General features: G+C 40.5%; 1 protein-coding gene across 1 annotated transcript in view; it reads right to left on the bottom strand.

Annotated features, from left to right (window-relative positions):
• Window positions 1-4,060: 4,060 nt before the first annotated feature.
• Window positions 4,061-22,723, bottom strand: part of kndc1 (kinase non-catalytic C-lobe domain containing 1) — an 86,015-nt gene continuing 67,352 nt past the window's right edge. The window contains exons 27-31 of the mRNA XM_079560562.1: window positions 21,590-21,731; window positions 17,120-17,242; window positions 14,257-14,316; window positions 9,639-9,796; window positions 4,061-4,489 (exon numbers count right to left, since the gene is read on the bottom strand). Coding sequence (XP_079416688.1) covers window positions 4,261-4,489; window positions 9,639-9,796; window positions 14,257-14,316; window positions 17,120-17,242; window positions 21,590-21,731 — 712 coding nt within the window. The 3' untranslated portion in view covers window positions 4,061-4,260. The remainder of the gene's footprint in view (window positions 4,490-9,638; window positions 9,797-14,256; window positions 14,317-17,119; window positions 17,243-21,589; window positions 21,732-22,723) is intronic.

Genomic DNA, 22,723 nt, shown 5'->3' with positions numbered 1-22,723 from the left:
AAGCTACAATAAATCATTAATATCTTTTTTGTTAACAGGAGGACTGGTTAGACGCAGAAACGGCCAGGTAACTGAGACAGACAGGGCCCCTCCCTCCAATGAGAGCTCACAGCGTGCGCGGAGCCAAGACAATAGCGATAAACTGATCGTTTAGTTATATGACAATGCAGATAAGAGCGCTGGCTGCGCTTGTCCTTATCGCCAGGGCGGCTCTATATGACCGGAGCCCTGCGGCCTCGGGGCCATTTATCTGCAAGGCTTTGAAGCTGCTCTGATCCTGCTTCATAAACAATACTTAGCGCCAGGGAAGTGCCTTCACACTGCGACCATTTCCTCAGCGCGGCTCCACTGTCTGCGCCACGGAAGCCCCACTGTATTCTGATTTGTAACGCAGCACGGGACACACACGCAGTGAGAGTTGAGGGGCACAGACACTGAGAGACAATAGTCATCCCATCAATTTAGGTACTAGAAGTATAACCATTACTTACCATGAGCCCAATTACACTAGGCTTTATCTGCGAGTGTGCCAGACTCTTTTTGTAAACATTGTTAACTACAATGGCTGATAACATTGTGAGAATGATTCTGAATAATAAACTAAAGATGAAGAGAATGGAATACTGTGTTGCTCAGCTTAATGCAATGCAAAGGGAAATAGTTTCAATTGTCAGTAATGTAAACACAATGCTTGACTCACCACCTTTTTTCATAATTATAGTAAATAATAGTTAAATGGGATTTACCGTGGGACAGTTTCTCTAAAGCTTTTTACCACTAGCACAAAACATTGCAAAAATAAAAGCCAGTGGTGTCTCCTTTTGATATTGCAACTTCTTCTACACTGCTGGCTAAATTCTGTGTAATATTTAACAAATCCCCATGTCTTTTTACCCATGTGGCTATTGTTCCCAACCACACACACACCTCGTGCATCTGTGGGAGTTTTTACATCTACCCAACATAAGCTTTTGGGCCGTGTTTCCTGACAGATAACCGGCCTTTAGCCACACAGCCCTGACACAGAATAAACAACACACTCTGGCAAGATCGCGGCTTACAAAATCTCATTTATTTGGCTAAATGAAGCAAATGTTCACAGCGCGTCACATTGCATCTCCACGGCGCCTTTCACGGCCGACAGCCACGGAGGAGAGCGAGAGCGGGATTAGAAAAATAGACACCGACTCGTTTTTTTTTTTTTTTTACACGTCGTCATCTCATTATGTTACATCAGCTTTTCAATAATAGCGAGACACAATGGCTCGTCGCTGCGGCCGCTTGATAACAAATGCAATTACCCCACATTGTGCCGTAGAATGGGATCATTATGAGATATCAATTTAGCAAGTCTGGCCATGTATCAGATTTTCGGTCAATGGAAAGCAACAACAGCTGTGCGTCAAATAGAACAAAACAATGATCCATAAAGTGTGGAGACGTTCTTGGATAACAATAGGCGGCTCGATACGTCCGGTCTGCCACGGCTTAAGGCGGTCGCTCCGTTGTCGAAAATCCCACTTTTTGGCATCATGCAGTACAGGCCGGGCTTCTGCAACATGCACCTTTTTTTATTTTTATGAAGAAGTCTTAACAAGGTCACAAAAGCAAGAGCATGTCAGTAAGCGAAACAAGACGAGCATCCGAGTTCAAGTGATGTTGTTGAAAATGTATAAGACAAGACTGATGTGTAAATGGTTTTGGATGAATACCGTGGTACAGGCCGGGTCCATCAGGCAGGCTTTTGTGAAGGTCAGGGAGGATCATGAGTTTATACTTGGGTGCTGTAGAGCAGTGGTCAGGTCAAAAATGATATCGCTTTAACAAATTCAATGGTTAAAAATCATCAAATATGCCTGTGTAAGGAGTACAGTGGGAACCAGATGTTTACAAACGCTATATAAAAGACACATATGCATTTTTTTTTCTCACAAAGTTCCGTCTGAAGCCTGTCCCGTTAAAGTGGTTTTCGGGGTCCCACATCAAGGCCTGATTTTAACCCTACCCACCTTTTGAAATCCCCTAAAACTCATAAATTAAAAAAGATATGCAGCTCAAATTGTATTCACAGAATATTTAGTATATCAATATCAACTGTGCCAAGTTTGAAGCAAATCCAAAAAGGTGAAGTTGAACTGTTGTCCTAAAAGCTGTAACTTTTCCATGGAATGGTCTCACAGGCCTATATGGACAAATGCATGAGGATTACACCGCTCTGAGAGGGAACATGAACACATTTTCTGTTATAGCTGGTGATCCGTTAGAGGTACTGAGCTCATCTTGGGCTTAATGTGAAGCTAATGAGTTGGGGTAGTTTTCTATTTACATTTGAAAAGGTAAAGATAAACACAAAATACAATAATGCACTCATTTGTGAAGCGCTTTTCTAATCTATATGACATTTATTTAGCATTTTTGTAGATATATTGTTTAATATATGGAAAAAGAAAAAGCTAAAGCCCCAAAATTGTCATATTACTTTGTTCCTCATCATGTCAGCTTTCTTTGTTCTAAATTTCATTCATCTGTGACTCTGTATGTGACCACAGCACTACTTTGCAGAGAATCACAAAGATCCGTCTGAAGCCTGTCCCGTTAAAGTGGTTTTTGGGGGTCCCACAGCCGAACGGGGCCGAGTTGCAATGAGGGGTCCCCACTGGTAATGACCCAAGATATACTCTATTGAAAGATACTAGTTTGGAAAAGGTAGCAAAAATGTGCCTGAGGAGGGGGTCTGGCTCCCGGTCTATCAGACATGAAACCAGAATTAACTTTTTACTTTTTGAGGTCAATTAGAATTTTAAAAATAATTTCTATTTGCTAAATACCATAGGAATTTCAAGACGCCTGAAGGTGCCACGTTCATTGGTTCAAACAATTATACTTTTGGCTTTGTAAAAAGTAATATAAAACCGTGTAGAAAAATCAATCTGTCATTCTTCTGGCATTTAGCGAATAGAAATAATTGATAAAATTCTAATCTACCTAAAACAATAACAGACAGTTTTGGTTTCATGTGAGACAGTGAGAAAAAAAAACGCAAATGTGTCTTTTTATATAGTGTATGCATCTTCCCACTGAACATGTACATAAACACTCCAATTTCTGTTTATGTGTTTGAAATAAATGCTCATTGGTTGCGTTCACTTTTCAGTTGGAGCAAGTGCCAATACAACTCTATGGGAGGGAAATTTCCCAAAAGAAAATGTCCATATGTTTTCCATGATAGACAAACCTGCCATTTCATTCCTATGGCTGAAAGTGGTGAATTTTTTTGTGTGAAAATTGTCACCACTTTTGGACACCTTTATGAGGAAATAATCAGACCATCGTGCATGTGTGCTGGAAGAGATGACTTTAAACTTTGTGACAGTTTTGGTTTCATGTGAATTGGCCCAGGAATTACAGAGAAATTAGCACTAAAATACACTAAATCTGCATTTGGCAGTTCCCATAGTTACCAGCATGGCAACTTCAGCTGCCCTCCCCTTAATTTTAAACCATAGGCTCTTTAGAATGTTGTGATGTCACGTGAGCACAACCTATGCTGTTAAGTGCATGTTGTGATACCTTTGTGCTACGGATTTGGAGACAGGGGAGGCTTGAAGGAAAACAAGTTGGGAGCTTCTGCTTTAAAGCTTGGTAAGCTAAAAAAAAAAAAATGTTTTTCTTACGTAATCAGTCCACGAGTTCAAAAGTCAGGTATACTTTTTGTGCTGGGACCAAGCCAGAAAAAAGCAAGACTTCCTGAAGAAAAGTGCCAAGCTAAAACTGCATATCGAGCCAATGAATATGTGAAAAATGAGATGAAAAACAGAAATCAGTCGGTCCATTTGTATTATGAAAACACGGGGAATAAATGTTCCGTTTTCTTTTGCATCGGGATCTGCATTTCACGCCTTTTCATTGTTAATAAATTAACACTGGGTGATGTGTTGTATGTCGATCTTCCAGTGACTCCTTCATTTGAAGAGGAAAAACAAACATGATGTTACTTGATGTTTCATAAGATAGTTCTTGTTTTCCAAAAATGTGTTGTGCTCAACCTGTACCATTTCGCCCCGTTACAATTCATAATCTGTAAAAAACACAGTGCCCTCTGCACCATTTTAGAACACTCTCTTACCTAAATGCATTTTTAAATATAGGCTTGTTAAAATAGGTGTATCCTTCCCCACAAGTCCAGGTTAGCGTTGCACTTCAAGGGGCCATAAGTGCCTTCTTTAGTCCCAGCAGCGGGGCCTCGGTTTGGGCCAGAGCTCACTGGAAGCTGGCCTTGACCCTCCGGAGAGTGTCGTGGATCCTCCTTGTCTGGCGCTCGGTGGACTGCTGGAAGTTGGCCTGGTTTCCCGTGGCCAGCTGGTGTATGTCCGCAGAGCCCAAGCGCCTGATCCGGACCCGCAGGTACGACTGGAGGTCCCGGTCCGGGCTGTAGGGGAACACGGCCTCCTGGAACGCGTGCACCTGGCTCACAACCTTCGCTATTCTCCTGTAGGGAAGGAAAAAGTATTGTTTGCTTACTCATAACATATATGTGCAGTCTTCTTATCCACAGGCTATCCACAGGGCATCCAGTGAACAACCTAGTCCAGAACAACATGCTGGGGGTGGGGGGCAAAGACATAATCTGCATAGCCTCGTCAAGTTAATTACAGCACAATGATACAGCAAAGGTTACGTTGTGGATCTCATTTTCACTTTCAAACCATCATTAGTTGAAACTGATCAGACAATATAAGAAATATTAACATAATTAATATAAATGGGCTACATTTGAGTGATGTTTGACACCTAAGATTGTGCTTTGTTGCAAAAGAAATGTGTTACTTGCAGAAACCTCCACAATAAATAACTCTTTTCATGATGAAATGCACATAACCTCTTAGACAAACCATTTTTAGAAGAACATAGCTGCCAAAATTATGTTAAGATTTCGCTTTTATGTGTGTGATGTTAATGTGATGCTCCACTCCTCCACTGGATATGAGCAAATGATGCAACACACAAAAAAGTAAAGCCTCTAAAACCGTCTCTGTGCAACCATACTGTGCATCAGCGTCATTTTTAAATGGCCACTACACAGGTCTAGATCTATGATTAATACAAGCACCATGTTGCTTTGCACGATTAATTTGGACATGTTTATATTTTACAATAATTCTAGCTAGGGCTGAGCAAATAATCAAAATTCGATTACGATTTCGATTATTGCACTAGACGATCACAAAAATAGCATAATCGAGAACAAACGATTATTAAGGATGCCCTCCCGCTCGTCCATCCAAAGCGCAAAAAGTACGTCCTCTTCTATAGGAGCGGATCTCAACGGAGCTCAAACAAACTCTTATTATTTCATAATTGTTTCTGTTCCCTTCGTATTTCACGAGCTAAAGGCTCAGGCTTTGGTTTGACATCAAAACATTAGCGCTGTGTGATGATGTCATCAGGCCGCGCGGCTCTGTTGGACAGGTGTGAGGGCTGGCCAGCAGGGGGCAGGTATCCCTATAGAATTAGTTTAGAAAAGTGAGCATATAAAAAAAAAAAAAAATGCTTTTATTGTCCAAAGAAAATGTAGTCCATACTTGTTTTTTTGTGCGATTTCAATTATTACTAAAATAATCGTGATTATTATTTTTTCTATAATCGAGCAGCCTTAATTCTAGCCACCAGAGGGTCCATCAATCACAACTGTACAACTCCACTCTGCAAGACTTTATTTGGTCAGTCTGCCATTTCATGCACAGGTCCGGCGCTGTGGAACTCACTACCCACCGAACTTGGCGGAAAATAAACCAAAGCTGCACCCATTTGTAAATAGAACTGAATCTGTGAGAATGAAAGAATGCGTTTACTGCATGTGTGTGATTGCGAAAGTTTTATATACATTTTGTACTACTGTATTTTAGTATTGTGAGTTGTGTAGAAAGGCCCAACCAAGGACGTGAGCTGTGAATTAACACTAGCGAGCAGCTCTTTATGCGTCTCATCAGCTGAAAACCTGAATTGTAACTATGTTGATTACATCGTCCCTGATAGATAGATAAATAAACAAACAAACATATTTTTGCTTCTTTATTAACCTCTTAACTCCCGCCTTAACCGAGTGCATTTTCTCTAGTTCAGCTTTACCCAGAATCTAAAAGCTTACAGCCAGTGTCAGTGTCAGTGAAGCTAAGACCTACAAAACTCATCTAAATCTAATCATCTAATTTTTGTTTTTTAGTTGTTGCCACTTTTTGTCACTTTTTTGGTTGGACTTTTTTCACATTTTTACCCAAATTTTAACGTTTTATGTCCCTTTTTTTGTTGGGTTTTTGTCACTTTTCCGTTGCTCTTTAGTGGCTTTTTCGTCACTTTTTCATCACATTTTTCGTCACTTTTTCGACACTTTTCTGTTGCTCTTTTTTGTCCTTTTTCTCACTTTTTGGTCACGTATTTTGGTCACTTTTTCTTTGTTTTTTTGTCACATTTTTGTCGCTCTTTGGTTGCATTTCGTTCCTCATTATCGCCGCTGTTTTGACCATTTTTACCAAGAAGCTTTTAGATTTGGGTAAAAGCCAAACTAGAGAAAATGTGCTCGGTTCAAGTGGGGGTTAAGAGGTTAAAACTAAGTCTGATAGGACATACCAATATTTTATCTTTTGTTGCACCTGACTGTGTCTTTTTCAGAGTTGCTTTTACCTGGGGAATTTTCCCTTTCTGAGATCAGTATTGTCTTAAAGAAGTATTAAGTAACTTGTTAAACTTAATAAATCCTTTCCATAGTCCCTCTGGGGGTAATACAAGTGTTGATGAGATGATTTAGGGGTCATTCATCTCCCCCTGGTGTCTCTGGCCAGAAAACCACAATTGCAACTTTCCCTGCACCAGGTCGGAGCCACCCATACGCACTAATGGAATCACGAAGAAGAAGCTAACAGGAGTAACGGGCAAAGCTAACTGAGGGCTAGAACCAATTAAACTGCATTTACAGCCAAGTTTGAGTGAAAACAATTATCTCCATTGTGTAATTGGATGTACAATATCCCTCTGTCCCTTTGTCTTTTCTGTCAGCGTCGTATTTACTCTCACGAAGTAAAAAAAGGCAACATGCTACGACACCTGCAGTGGCGCTGATGGCCTCTAGGGACATGAGTAAAACAGGTAAAACGTATCATACACAACTAAACATAAACACATGCTATTTGAACTTTAAGTCGGCCTTTCTTTAAAGCACACTCTGATATCGTTTTTGACTAGCTTTAACTTCACTTATAAAACATCTCACTCACTGCTTTGTCTCCTGACCTAATTTTAAAAAGTTCAGGCGGAAGTCCAGACAGAGTTTGTGTCCAGTCCTGACCTCCACATCTGGACTCGAATCTCTCTCTTTATTTTTCCCCCCAATCAACCCCTCACGCCACGCTCTCCATCTGCGTCAGCCTGGCTCCTCACCACGCCGCGAACCCGAGACAGCTGTGCCATTACCATCCCAGCAGCGCGCGCTCTGACCCCGGCATCTGGTCGGCCATATTGGACCGCGAGAGAAGGACGCGTGCAGAAGTGTCCCCAAAGAGCTCCGGGCCAACCCTGTCATAGATGGATACGGGGGGGACGGGCGTGGGACGGGGAGCTAATTTACAGTTAATGATGCGGTGTGCACAAGGACGCCGGGAAGTGACAGGCTGGGATTGCAATATAATTTGATCTACTGTAAAATAAAGCCGGGGATATTGATTATAGGCTTAAAATAATGCCGATGGATTGTGAGCATATTGTGGGGTTAATGACATTACAAGAACAGAGGAGCAATGACAAGCTAATGGCATGCAAAACACTGGATTTTCCACAAAGCTGGATAAAGCTGGGCATAATCCACTATTAGTGTTAATTAGAGGGAAGGGTATGGCATTTTTCTCAGCCAGTGGTCACAAATCGCTTCACATGGGACCAGAGGTGAGCGGCTAAAGTATTTACTCAAGTATCTTTCTGCAGTAGAAGAAATATAAAGCAAGGTGAAAAGCATTTGTATGGAGGGACAGAAATTAATGCAGTCCTTATATTTGAAGAGTTTAGTGGTGCTAGGCTAGTGCTAGGCTAGTGCATGTCTATGGTAACTAGTAGCCCGCATTGAAAACAAATCTGACCCAAGCACAGTGCACCCAAATCACTTATAACACCAGACTACCCACATAAATGTCTGTGTTGACTCAATCATTTAGTTTGCTTACCTGCGGCCGGCATTACTACACGTGGAATTCACAAAGGAGCTTTCTACAAATCAGATATGGCAACGTTTGGAGGACCACCCCGTGATTTTGAAGAGGTTTTTAATATAGGCTACTAGCTACCATAGACGTGCACTAGCCTAGCACTAGTCTAGCACCACTAAACTCTTCAAATATAAAATCGCCAGAAATGAACAACACTCTGGATAAGTAGGACATGAGGCCTAGGGCTGCTCGATTATAGAAAAAATATCACGATTGTTTTAGTAATAATTGAAATCACGATTATTATTTTAAAAAACAAGTATGGACTACATTTTCTTTGGACAATAAAAGCATTTTTTTTTTATATGCTCACGTTTCTAAACTAATTCTATAGGGATACCTGTCCCCTGCTGGCCAGCCCTCACACCTGTCCAACAGAGCCGCGCGGCCTGATGACATCATCACACAGCGCTAATGTTTTTATGTCAAACCAAAGCCTGAGCCTTTAGCTCGTGAAATGCGAAGGGAACAGAAACAATCATCTCAGCAGCATGAAGTAATAAGAGTTTGCTTGAGCTCCGTTGAGATCTGCTCCTGAAGAAGAGTTTTAGACTTTTCTACTAAACAAAACCAGGGCCTGAGCAAAGGATGTCGAGGCTGTTCTGCTTTCAGCACAAGGTGAGCTCTTAACAGTGGTGTTTTCTCAACAAAATATTAGTACGATATTATTTACAGTTCTGTCAGGCTGCGCTGGTGTTTCAGCTGATCAGACGTGTCACACAAACCGCTGCGCTTAGAATGGACGAGCGGGAGGGCATCCTTAATAATCGTTTGTTCTCGATTATGCTATTTTTGTGATCGTCTAGTGTAATAATCGAAATCGTAATCGAATTTCGATTAATTGCACAGCCCTAATGAGGCCCTATGTCAAAAATCGTGAAATATCCCTTTAAGGTTATTAATGCCTTATAAACTACAAATCTATGCGTCTTTCAGTTCTAAAGCTGTAGCAACACTAAATCTAGCAGATGAATGGAGTCAAATTTGGATATTGGACAAATTGGGGGAAATAATTGTTAACATTTCATTAAACAAGCAGTTGAATGTGCTTTGGTCCATACTTTTTTGTATTATTTTATGTATCAGTGGCATAAAAGATCAATACATTTAGATTCAATGCCTACTTGCAACAACGGTAATGGTTTTCAGTGACGTTTAAGGCATTAAAAAAAAAAGACAAAGAAACATTGGTCGATAATTTGTCATTCCCCAAGTAAATCTAACTTTATTGAGAAAGTGTGACATTATCTAAGCAGGTTAGACGGGTGGGACAAAGGTTTAAATGGCAGTGCAGTTTAACCAAATGAGGGACAGGTGGTCACCCGAGCCACATGTGTTGTTTTTTTGGCCAAGTCCGGATGAAAAGGGGAGAGACTCGACGCTGACCTGAGTTTGTTCCACTTGTAGGCTCCTGTGGTGAGTTTGAACGCTCCGATCTCCAGCTGCTGGACGTGCATGGCCAAGATGTGGGCCGAGGGCAGAGTGGGCCTCCTCCTCATGTGGTCGCCGCCCATCAAACACAGGTCGTCGCTCTTCAAAAACACCTGCACGCAGCGAACGGAAATAAACAGTCATTGAGCATAACTGCCGAACTCTGAAGGCTGCACAAAGTAGATGTGTTTTAAAGTCAACATTCGTTTTAAGCACTTTTTGATGCATTAACGCAGGGGTGTCCAAACTCTTTTTCACTGAGGGCCATATACAGAAAATTCTACAAACAACCGGGCCGCACTCAGTCAAGGTCAGATTTATCATGTCACCTATATTGTATTAAATTTAGCAAATAAAATAAAATGTTAACCATGCTCAGTGTTTCCTACAGAGTTCAAACCTATCCCTAAAATGGCTGCTATCAGAGTTTTTACAGATTACTCAAAAATATGTGAATGTTCCAAGGCAACACTTCAGGCATGTTTTTAATGAAGGAATCACATAAAAACATGATGTAAAGCTTGAAAAAGTTGATTTTGCATAATACCCCCCCCTTTAAAGTAAAAAAAAAGAAACAGCCTTCATCACAGCTTTCTATTAATGGATTTTCATTTATTTCATATATTCAATTAAAGAAAAAAAAAAAGAAGCTTTTAAAAAAAAATCATACTTCTAGAATTTACCGCGGGTTTGAACACCCCTGCATTAAAGGAACAGGCCACCATTTTTTCATACTGAGAAATGTTCTTACCAGAGCTCAGATGAGTTGATGCGTACCTGTCTGGTCTTTGTGCGTGCGCTCAGTCACGCAAAACGACCAAAGATTTTGCTAGCATTTGGCCTCTCCCAACATATACCTCCAAACAGGGGTGGTGTTGGACCGGACAGGTACGTATCAACTCGTCTAAGCTCAGGTATGAACATATCTCAGTATGGAAAAACTCGGCCTGTTCCTTTAACACTTGAAAAAATATAACATACTGTACTTACTACTACAACTAATCCTGTACAAGAAGCACATGCATTGCAGACCCTGTTTGCAGAGCTCCGCTTTCAGAGAACACTACCCTTTCATCTTCAGGCCAGGATCCTGAAGGCCACAAACACCCAAACACTTTTTTATAACCCGGAGAGACCAGTCTTTTCAGGTTGAAGTCCAGACACTGTAAAATGACATGGCCCTGTTCCTCGATGCGGCTAACTGTGTAGACTCCTTAGTTAGTTAGTTTATTTTATTTTAACAGATGCATACAGGTATAGTATACATATAACATACCGAAATTATTCACAACATAAGAAGTATTAGTGCTGCTCAAAGGGAGTAGGAAGAAGTTTGTTATGACTTATAAGGCCCTACCCTTCTTACACAACTAAAACTACTGCTCATGGCAAAATCATTATCTAATGTATATTTAGGCTTTAACCATGAAACACCAAAACAGCAGCTCAAAACTTTTAATTAAATGGGCAACAACAAGACATGACCCTTCTTGCCTTCAATATGCCTGGAATAGAATGAGAATACAGAGATGGAAATTAGAAAGAAAGAAAGCAGCAGCCCGATACTAAATAAACCCCTCCCTCATGTCATATGCAAGTATCCTGTGCCGTTACGATGCCTGACTTTCATACAGAGCTCAGAGAAAAAGGACATTCTCTCGCTCCGCATTCCTCAGAAAAATAACAAAAGACATGGTTCAGATGATACGAACCCTGGCAACAGCTTTTGAATTTGTGTCTCTTGGTGCATCTCAGCTACTACGACCAGAAATATTTTAGTGAGAACTGGCATCGCTTCAGGGCTGTTTCCTCCAAATCGAGCTCACTGGAGCCTGTTGCTGTTTTGAAAATGTCAAAAGCACTTTCGCAATTTGTACGCTTAAAACTCCCTCACCTGCCAAAGTTTTTCCGTTGTTGCTTCAAGCTCGTGACTACGATTATATGCAAAATGTTAAGTCGTACTTTTTTAAGGTGAACTTTATGGCTTGGAGGCATATGCAGTGTTGTAAGTATTGATTTTTTTTTTAAAAAGCATCGTGCAAAAACATCTTTCCTTTGCTCTTTCACAACATCCGTGGATCTCCTGTTTGCAAAATGTGATCATAAAGGTAGAACACAGTTTCACTTCTGTAGTATACCTTAAAATAATGTATGTGTCGCAGGGCAAATGCGCTATGTTTTGAAACAGCTACCCACAAGCTAACATCACATAAGTAATGTTTTAGATGCATGAGAGAAGGGCACGTTTATATAAATTCTTTGAACTTCCTCCTACTCCTTCTGAGCGCAATTGTCTTGTTTTGTTCAGTAAGTTTGTACTACTAAGCTGCTCAAATGAATAAATAAAAGAAATGAAACATGTAAGGAAGACAGTTTGGCCACAGTCAGGATCAGAACATGTTTGATTAGGATGTCTAGATTGTAAAACATTACCTGATGACTTAAAGGGACTATACAGCAGGGGCGGACTGGCCATATGTCCATTCTGGAAGGGCACAGAAGGGCCACCGGTCTGGCCTCTCACTTTACCTTACCCAGGGCGTAACCGACCTTTACCCAAATTTAAAAAGCTTAAAAGAAAAGCATCCAAAAACAAAAAATGTGCTGGAAAAGCAACAAAAAAGTGACAAAAACACGACAAAATGTGATGAAAACATGACGACAAAGCAATGAAAAAAGCGATGAAAAAACAACAAAAACACGACAAAATGTGATGAAAACATGACAACAAAGCAATGAAAAAAGTGATGAAAAAACAACAAAAACACGACAAAATGTGATGAAAACATGACGACAAAGCAATGAAAAAAGCGATGAAAAAACAACAAAAACGCGACAAAATGTGATGAAAACATGACAACAAAGCAATGAAAAAAAGTGATGAAAAAACAACAAAAACGCGACAAAATGTGATGAAAACATGACAACAAAGCAATTAAAAAAGTGATGAAAAAACAACAAAAACACGACAAAATGTGATGAAAACATAACAAAGCAATGAAAAAAGCGATGAAAAAACAACAAAAACGCGACAAAATGTGATGAAAACATGACGACAAAGCAATGAAAAAAGCGATGAAAAAACAACAAAAACATGTCAAAAATGAAAAGAAAAACAAGAGACGAAAACACAACGAAAAAGTGACAAAAACACAACAAAATGTGATGAAAACATGACGACAAAGCAATGAAAAAAGCGATGAAAAAACAACAAAAACGCGACAAAATGTGATGAAAACATGACAACAAAGCAATGAAAAAAGTGATGAAAAAACAACAAAAACACGACAAAATGTGATGAAAACATGACGACAAAGCAATGAAAAAAGCGATGAAAAAATAACAAAAACACGACAAAAAAGAAAGGAAAAATAAGAGACGAAAACACAACGAAAAAGTGTCAAAAACACAACAAAAAGTAATGAAAAAGCAGCAAAAACATGACAAAAATGCAGCAAAAACATGACAAAAATGCAGCGACCACGTGATACAAAGTTACCGTCACTTTTCAAGATTTTAGCTTGCAAATGAGGCGTTACAGTGTTGCTCTCCAGGCAAGAAGCCTTTAGATTTGGGTAAAGCCAAACTGGAGAAAATGCTCTTGGTAAAGGCGGGGGGCAAGAGGTTATGTCTTTGTGGAAGTGTCGCGTTTGTGTTCATTTGGACCAGGCTGGCCAGAGTCCAGGGTAGTTTTTCAGTCCCAGTCCGCCCCTGCTATACGGCATTTAAAAATGTTAAAATTATGTATTTTCCTCCCCCTACATGTTTCAACAGTGTCCTAAGGTGTAGAATGAGCTCAGACCTGTTCACCACAACTGCCTCTAAAATCCTGCATTCGGGTCCGAAGTGACGTCATGCACGAGCTTAACATAGAACCTGCAGTTACACTTAAGACCAGAGGTGGCAGTAGTGAGTATAAACATAAACAACTTTTATCCAGTCCCTTTAAGTATACCAGTGGTCTTTAGTGCCAAAGAGTACGGACTGAGCAGGATGACTGACACATGCTCTAATGCAGGGGTTCCTAAACTTTTCAGGCCGCGTCCCCCAAAATCACTCACCCAACTGTAATTAGTATTTATAATAATTTAAGGTGCATTTAAAATCTGGTTTAATGATGTTATTTTGGATACAGTATTTTTATGGCTCAATTTCACTAAAAAGGCTGCTTTCAATGACAAATACATTAATTCAACAGCAGAAACTACAGGGTCCCGACCCCACTTTGGGACAAAATCATCTTCAAACTAGTTGATTTTGTATGATATAGGGCCTTAACTAAATGTAAGTCAATGCTACAAGGAGTTTGACTTTGAGCTGTAGTTCACTCATTCCAATTTCCTTCAATAGCTTTTACACATTTTCTGAACTTCTTTCTTTTTTTTTCTTTTTTTTTTACATCATACAGGTAGCACTTCATTTTGTCTTCATTTTCAACTTTCAGTTCAGTCTTGGCACACAGCGTTAAGTAGCCGGGAGCTGTTTTTTATTAATTTCTTTGCCCCGCAGGCGACTCTTAGCGCTATTGTGCCCGCTGGGGTTTCTGCTTTGTGAATGCTGTGGAGGCACCCACCTGCACCGCTCTCAGCTCCTCCAGGATTTCACACACCTTGGTGGGCAGGTGTTTCCAGGCCTGTCGGCGAGAAAGAAAGAGAGAGGGAGAATTATTTAGCATCTCACACATGACTAATTACATCACAGTTTTAATGAGTGAGTAATGAATTATAACCTGATTCTAAATAACACTGTAAAACGGAATACCCACATGACGGAAAATGCCTTTTGCCTTGATATGAGTAGTTTTATTTAGTTATTGGACCAAGATTATGGGATATTTTCAGCTCAATTTTTCTTTCTTACAATCTAGCTTCCTGTTTAAAGTCGTACTGTGTAACAATATCTGACTCGTAACCTTGCAGGGAGCGCGATATCAGGAGATGTTTCCGTCTTTGCTTTGGCCAGAGGCAGCAACAACAAAACATGGAATATGAAACAATGTGGCTTTAAAGGAACAGGCCACTGCATTTACATACTGAGATATGTTCTTACCTGAGCTTAGACGAGTTGATGCGTACCTGTCTGGTTTTTGTGCATGCGCTCAGTCACGCAAAAAGACCAAATATGTTGTTAGCATTTAGCCTCTCCTCCTCTCCTCTATGGGGTCAAATAGGGGGTAATTAGAGGCGATCAAGCTCTTGCTCGTTTTTCTTATTTAAAGGGGCTAGATGCAAGTTAGCCATTTTATACTCATTACTGCCACCTCAGGTCATACGTGTAACTGCACCTTCTATATTAAACTCTTACCACCCGCCAAAACCAAATGCATTCTCTCCTCTTTGCCATTGTCGTCACTTTTTATTTCCCTTATGTGTTTTTGTCACTTTTTTTTATGGCACTTTTGTTACTTTTTTGCTGGATTTTGGTCACTTTTTAGCTAGATTATTGTCACTTTTTGTTGGATTATTGTCACTTTTTGTTGGATTATTGTCACTTTTCTGTTGCTGTTTTGTCACATTTTTTGCTGCTCTTTTGTCACTTTTTTGCTGAATTATTATTTTTTTTGGCTGGATTTTTGTCTTTTTTTGCTGGATTTTTGTTGCTTTTTTGCTGGATTTTTGTCACTTTTTTGCTGGATTTTTGTCACTTTTTTTGCAGGATTTTTGTCATTTTTTTGCTGGATTTTTGTCATTTTTGTCAATTTACATCCTCATTTTCCTCTCATTTTTCTCGCTATTTTGAAGAAGCTTTTAGATTTGGAGAATTTGGAGAACAGGAGAAAACATGTTCAGATGGGAGTTAAGAGGTTAACCTGGTGGTATTAACTCAGTCTACACTTTAGGACATTGAAAACACATAATTTTGAATAAATTATGAATAATTGAATAATTTTAAACTCTTTAAATACAGTTATATGAGCGATAAAAGTCTAGTTACACAAAATTAAACATGTCAATTTTCTAAGCGAAAAAAAAGGAGTACTATAATGTAAGGCGTAGTAATACCTCAGGAGCACTTCGACGTCTGCGATGTAAAGATAATACTGCGCGGACGTCGAAATGCTCCGACATGTTTAATTTTGAGTGACTATACTTGGATCGTGTAACTACTCATGTAGCTGTTTCTAAATAGGGGAAACGTGGAAGACCTTGGTCGCTTCTAACTTCACCCCTTGTTGGCCCCATAGAGGAGAGACTAAATGCTAACAACATCTTTGGTCTTTTGTCTCACTTAGTGCACGTGTAAAGGCCAGATAGGTACACATCAACTCGTCTAAGCTCAGGTAAGAATAAATCTCAGTATGCAAAATGAAAATCTAGCAGGAACAGGCCTGACGTTGTCCACCTCTGGCCTAGTGTTGTAGGCAGCTGCACATAAGCTGGACATCCTCAGTGTCGTGAGTTTGACTCCTGATTGCCAATTTTGCTAAACATCTCAACCCAACTCTTTTCCTCTCAAGGGCTACTTAGAAAAAAAAAAAGAAAAGATAGAAAATACTTTGGTGGCAATGCAACTTTGGCAAAGTAAACCCTGGACAGGATAATGTTTATATTACAGGGGGGCACTTGAGCATTTAGCAGGGGTTACTTGGAATTCTTTCAGATAAAACATTAAAAAAAGGTGAAACAGAGTAAAATTTCAAAATCAACTTAAAGGGAAAGGCGATTTTAATCATGTTTTTCAGTAAAATCTTCAAATTTGGGAGTATTTCAGCTTCGCTTTGAAAACAACTCTCTTCTAAACTCTGGATAATCTAAGTGTAGCTGAAACATTCTGGGGGGTACTTGGACTAAAAATACACCAGGCCAAAAAGGTTGGGTACCATTGCTGTATTTCACAAAGGAAGAGGGGGGAAGGGAGCTAAATATTACAGTGACAAACAGATAATTGATTTTATAGATACGTGGTTTGATACCAATAACTGAACAATACCCTTTTTTCGATACATATACTTCAATATTTCTAGAACCATAAAACAGAACAATTATTTCAAATTTGTATCATTTATTTTTGGTACCTGTTTTTGACACCTACAGGTTTTAAGGTATCCATCTCTACACATGCATGTGGACAATATATCCAAGGCATTCAAATGGTGATTATTATTATTGTTGGACAAATCTACTTAAAACATGATTATTATTGTCCACACAAGCCACTTGCAGTCAGTCGAATATACATTTGTGCAGTGTATAGGGAAACGCGTCGACTTTCCCCGACTGCTATGCTAGTGTTTTTAATTACTCGTGCTCGTGGCTCTCATTCCTCTGCTCCGCTCTGTTCTATTTGAATGCATTAATGTTAATTTCTCATTTGTGCAACTAATTAAACGCGCTCTGAAACCAATCACAGCTGGAGGAAACGTTTGACTCCGGGGCATCCGGCTTATTGCGCGAGCTGAAATTCGGGGTTGGCGTTGGCGGGACGCCGGGGCTTACGGGTAATTGCCTGACGATCACGTTCTCCAAGCCTCCCAGGATCTGCATGGCCGTGGCGAAGTTTCGAGACTCGTAGCAGTGTTTCCCGAGCCACAGATACTTGGTCAGCAAAGAGACTTGAGCCTGCAACAAAAGACGGAGGAGGAGGCGGTCATTATAATAAAGCAAAAGAAATGCAAGGCGAGGCAAATGATATAAATAGGTTTGTGCACTGCTGGGTAATTATGGCTGTACGAGTGGAAAATGTGAGAAATTGTTACTAATAAGCTTCATCTTATATGGTAATTTGCACCAACCACCACTCACTCTCTCACCACTCTGCAAAAAGTAATCTTGATATAAAAAAAAAGTTCCTGATCTCATTAAAAGCTGCGACAAACAATATATTTTTCTTATGTCTTGGCTGTGAAAAGCGCATGGAATTTGTATTTTTTTCCCCCAAACTTAATCCACATAAAGCTAAAGCGATGCCGCTCGAGGACGTGTTGATGGAGTAAACTTTAAGAGAATGTTTGCAGGAGGCTCTTGGTGCTTTAAAAAGTCACTGCAGATGAACTTGGTTTGCTCAAAGCTGCACATGAACACAAGCACAAGTTTCTGTGAACAGGCCATTCCTCATTTGAAAGCTAAGCTTCTCCAGAGTTCAGCCACTGAGCTTTAACGATTGGGACTTCATCGGGGACAGGAGCTGGGATTGAGGAAGAGTTTTTTTCAGCTCTAATTACAATGCACTCAAAATCAAACCAAAAACATTAAACTATAAATTGCAATACGTTTGTTGAAGAGGTTTTTTACTTAACCCCTTAACTCCCACCTGAACCGAGCACATTTTCTCCAGCTTTACCCCAATCCAAAAGCTTCTGGAAAAAAAGGTGTGAAAATAGCAACAAAACTGAGACGAAAACAAGGATGAAAATGTGAAAAAAAGGTGAGAAAAAATGGATGAAAAAGTGACAAGAAATGTACAAACAAATTGAAAAAAATTGACAAAAATTGGAGAAAAAAAGTGAGAAAAATGTGACGAAAAATTGACGAAAAAGTGACAAAAAAGTCACGAAAATTTGACAAAAATGAGATGACTGCCCAACAAAAAAAGGGATGAAAAAAAATCGGATGATGTGAGGAAAAAGATCAATTTAGTTTTGTAGGTCTTAGCTTTCAAATGAGGTGTTACACTGGCCTACAAGATTTGGGTAAAGCTGAACTGGAGAAAATGCTCTCGGTTCAGGCAGGAGTAAAGAGGTTAATTTAAAGGGACTATACAGAGTTAAAAAATGTTAAAATGAAATATTTTCCTCCCCCTACATGTTCCAGCCATGTCCTAGGGTGTAGAATGGGCCCAGACCTGTTCACCACAACTGCCTCTAAAATCCTGCACTGTCACTCAAGAAGTTGTTGCTTCGGGTCCGAAGTGCCGTCATGCATGAGCTTAATATAAAAGATGCAGTTACACCTATGACCTGAGGTGGCAGTAGTGAGTCTAAAATGGCCAACTTGCATCTAGCCCCTTTAACCTCTTACACCCCATTTTTGGAAACGAGCGCATTCTCTCCAGTTCTGCTTTACCCAAATCTAAAAGTGTCTTGACTGGAGAGCAACAATGTTGTGCTTCATTTGAAAGCTAAGACCTATTAAAGTGACCCTAACTTTGTTGTCACATTGTCGCCATGTCTTTGTCACATTTTTTTTATGTTTTTTTTTTTCGTGCTGTCGTTTGCTTTTCGTTTTTTTGTCATTTTTTGTTGTTGTTAGTTCTTAATAGCTTTTTGTTGCTTTTTTGTCACGATTTTCATTGCTTTTTTGTTACTTTTTCAGCGCTATTTTTCATTGCTTTTGCCATTGTTTTCACCACGTTTTTGTCTTATTTTTGTCCATTTTCTGTTGCTTTTTTGTTGCGTTTTCACCCTTGTTTTCGACGCTGTTCTGATGCTTTTTTTTCAAGCTTTTAGATTTGGGTAAATCCAAACTGGTTCAGGCGGGAGGTTAAGAGGTTAAGTGTAAAGAACTTTTCCCACGGACAGATTTCTTCAAATTACTCACTCAAATCAAATACAAATTTACTGATTTCAAGGCGACTGTACTTATTTCTAGATGACTTTTTGCAGAGTACATGGTCTCTGGGTGGACGGGTGAAGCTCTACAATCTGAGCCACTGTCGCCCCAAGACCACATGGGAGTCATGCTGTGTGTGTGCAGTCCCTGAAACAGAACATTTAGCAACAAAAGGGAAGGTTTTGCCTCTGTTCAGAGTAAATCCAGGTGTGATCCGCTCTGTATCTATGTTTAGTCTAGCGCTGTAGACAAAACCTCAACAGCAAGTTAAAAGTGTCATACGAGACAAAACAACGACTAGATGTTTTTTTGTTCTATTTTGTATTGGTCCATGGGGAAATGTGTGCTCCCCATTTGTCTTATCCTTTCAATCCCTCTATTGTGCATGTTTAAGGTTGATGGAGGAAACCGCAACACTTGTGAGAAACTGAACCCAGCCACAGGGAGAACATGTAGATTCCACACCGAAATACTGACAAACCAGAGACTTTCTTCCTGTGAGGCTAACCACAATGTTCCAATGTTGATCATGAGACAAATGTAAGTGGTTTTACGTTATGTCTTTAAAGCGGGGGTGGGCCATTAATATATACAAGGGGCCACATGACTACCCTCAATAGAGTTAGTTTGGTAATGGTGCCTCTGATACACCACTATCGGCGTGAAAATGAAAAGAGTTAAGGGCCGAACAAAATTGCTTGGGGGCCCACGTCCGCTTTAAAGCAGGGGTGTCAAACTCATTTTGGGTCATGGGCCAAAACTCAGCTCCCACTGCGGGTCGTGGGTGGCAGGTAATGTAAACAAGAAAATACTATAGAGAACATTTTTCCAATAAATGAATAATAATAATGAGCTGTGATTTGGTCAAAGCCCCAACTTGACTCTAGCCTAATCAATAACAAGGGCTTACACTTGTATTGCACTTTACAAGCCTGTGCCACAAGTTTCTCAAAGTGCTACATAGTCATTATTCATTGACTCCACACTTGGTGGTGGCTGTTATTGAAGCCACAGCCGCCCTTGGGCAGACTGTTCATTTAAAGAGGGGGTATTATGCTTTTTTCAGTCACATAGCACCAGTCTATATCACACTACAATGATGACGAAACCTTCTGTTGGTCTGTAAATGCAGTAAATTAAAATAACTGCCTTGTATAAAATTGCTCTTTCAAAATGGCTGTAGCGAATGTCTTGAAATAGGCCTCTGTCTCTTTAAGAACCTCTGACCCTTTCAGACACGCCCCCTCCACACGCTGTCTGTGGCATCAGTGGGGAGGGGGTTCTGCTGAGGAGCAGTGGTTGGTTACTCGGCTGGTGACGAAAGCTCGGAGGCGTCTCCAGGAGGTGGGGGCGTTCCTAGGAGGACTCAGGCAAACCTATCCCTAAAATGGCCGCCATCAGAGTTTGTACAGATTACTCAAAAATACGTGAATGTGCCAAGGCAACACTTCAGGCATGTTTTTAATGAGGGAATGACATAATAACATGATGTAAAGCTTGAAAAAGTCGATTTTGCATAATACCCCCCTTTAACACGTGGCTATAATGTGTTGTTCATATCCTGATCTCTTCTTTTGTCAGTGCCCTCTGCTGGACATGTTTTTTTAAAATTTAAGATGCCCCCTAGTGGCTGGACTGAACATTCTGGTTATTCTTTAAAAATGCATAACCCCGCACAGGAATGGGCAGGAGATGTACTTTTTTTTTTACATACTACATACCGTGGGCCGTATATTTGACATCAGCGTTGTGAGTTCCATTACATTTTTATAAATGAAGCTAAATTAAAAAAGGTTCAACCTTTTAACCCCCGCCTTAACCAAGCACATTTTCTCCAATTCAGCTTCACTCAAATCTAAAAGCTTCTCGACTGGAGCTTACACCCGATAGGCCAGAGTAATGTCTCATTTGAAAGCTAAGGTCAACAAAACTGATCGTGACTTTTTTGTTGTCTGCGTTTTGCCACATTTTTGTCATTTGTTGTTGCTTTGTCGCTTTTTAGTTGTGTTTTTGGTTTACATCCTCGTTTTTGCCGCTATTTTGACACTTTGTTCAAGAAGCTTTAGATGTGGGTAATGCCAAACTGGAGAAAAGGTTCAGGTGGGGGTTAAAAGGCTAAAATGGAATATGCAACTTTATGGTAAGTGGTCCAGGTTGTGATCATTTATTTATTAACATACAAGAGACACACATGACCAAACTGACCTCTCAACATGTGCTATTTTTGCCCGATAAATGTAGTTTGAAGCCACCTTTCAGAGTCAGTCTCGGTCAGTTATTGAAGGCAGCAGAGGCCACAGTTAGTTGGAGTGAGCCTGACACGATGCTCTCTGCCGATGAGGAATTGAACCCACACGCTGTGAGAGTAATGACCGCCCTCTGGCCCCGACCCTGAGTGACAGATAGACGAGGCGTCACCTTCACAGAGTCACAGAGCACCACTTCAGCGGAGACCCAGTGAGACACGCTGTCCGCCTGCAGCAGCAGCGCGTGCAGGGCGCTGTGGTCCGCCGTCAGAGCACTGCTGCCCTCTGCTGGACACACCGCAGACGACACGTTTCTGAAGAGAGGACAAACAAAACATGTTGTAATGAAGATTAATTAACTGGTTAACCCCCGCCTGAACCGAGCACATTATCTCCTGTTTGGCGTAGTGACAAAAATCAAACGAAAACAAGGATGAAAATGCAACAAAAGAGTGATAAACAAACGTGATGACAAAGCGACACAAATCTGATGAAAAAGCAATGAATAAGCCACAAAAGAGCGACAGAAAAGTGTCGATGTCGTGAGGAAAAACGATCCATTTAGATCCTGTAGGCCTATAGGCTGTGACTTTATGGATTTGGGTAAAGTTGAACTGGAGAAAAAGTGCTTGGTTCAGGTGGGGGTTAAGAAGTTAAGATGATTACAAATGTAGAAAAATTAATCACTTTAAAAACATGCTTCTTTTTGTTCAATGATCTGTCTATTATCATTCATGAATGTAGGTGACAAAGTACTTTTCATAGGCCGCACTTTATATAAATGTTGTTTTACAGCATACAACTGAAGAGGTGTTTGCATTCTCCTTTATAGTGGAGCAGCCTATAACACTTTGGGCGCGATCTTGTGCATCAAAACGGAGACGATAGCGTGACATTTTGCGCTCAGTAGGAGCACTTTGTGATCTTGCCACTCCAGACTTAGCGCATTTAAGTGGGTGGAGACACACATTTTCCTCCAACCAGATCGACTCCGCGTCCAGGAGAGTGGTTGTGTGGGGTGAACATGTGCTTTTGTTTTGCTTCGTGTTCACGCCAAGCGCGGGCCGATCCGCGCCACAGCGGACGCTTTAGCTCTTTTTCTCTCGAGACGTGAACATGGTTTAGCTCACGATGGGGTAAATAAAGTTTTTAGTTTGACCTGTGAGAGCCTAAGGCTTAAGAAAGAACGCAAGACAGCGCAATGTAAACGAGGAAGTGAATGTCAGCCGTGTTTCCATCAGTGCAGTCACCTCCTCTTGTGACGCCCCCTCACAGGTGGCGGAGGCGAATGGCACATATAGCGCCG

Source organism: Gobius niger, assembly GCF_951799975.1.
Source record: "Gobius niger genome assembly, chromosome: 7".
Taxonomy (NCBI): Eukaryota; Metazoa; Chordata; class Actinopteri; order Gobiiformes; family Gobiidae; genus Gobius; species Gobius niger.
The sequence above is the reverse complement of the archived record's forward strand: the minus strand, read 5'-3'. Positions and strand labels throughout refer to the sequence as shown.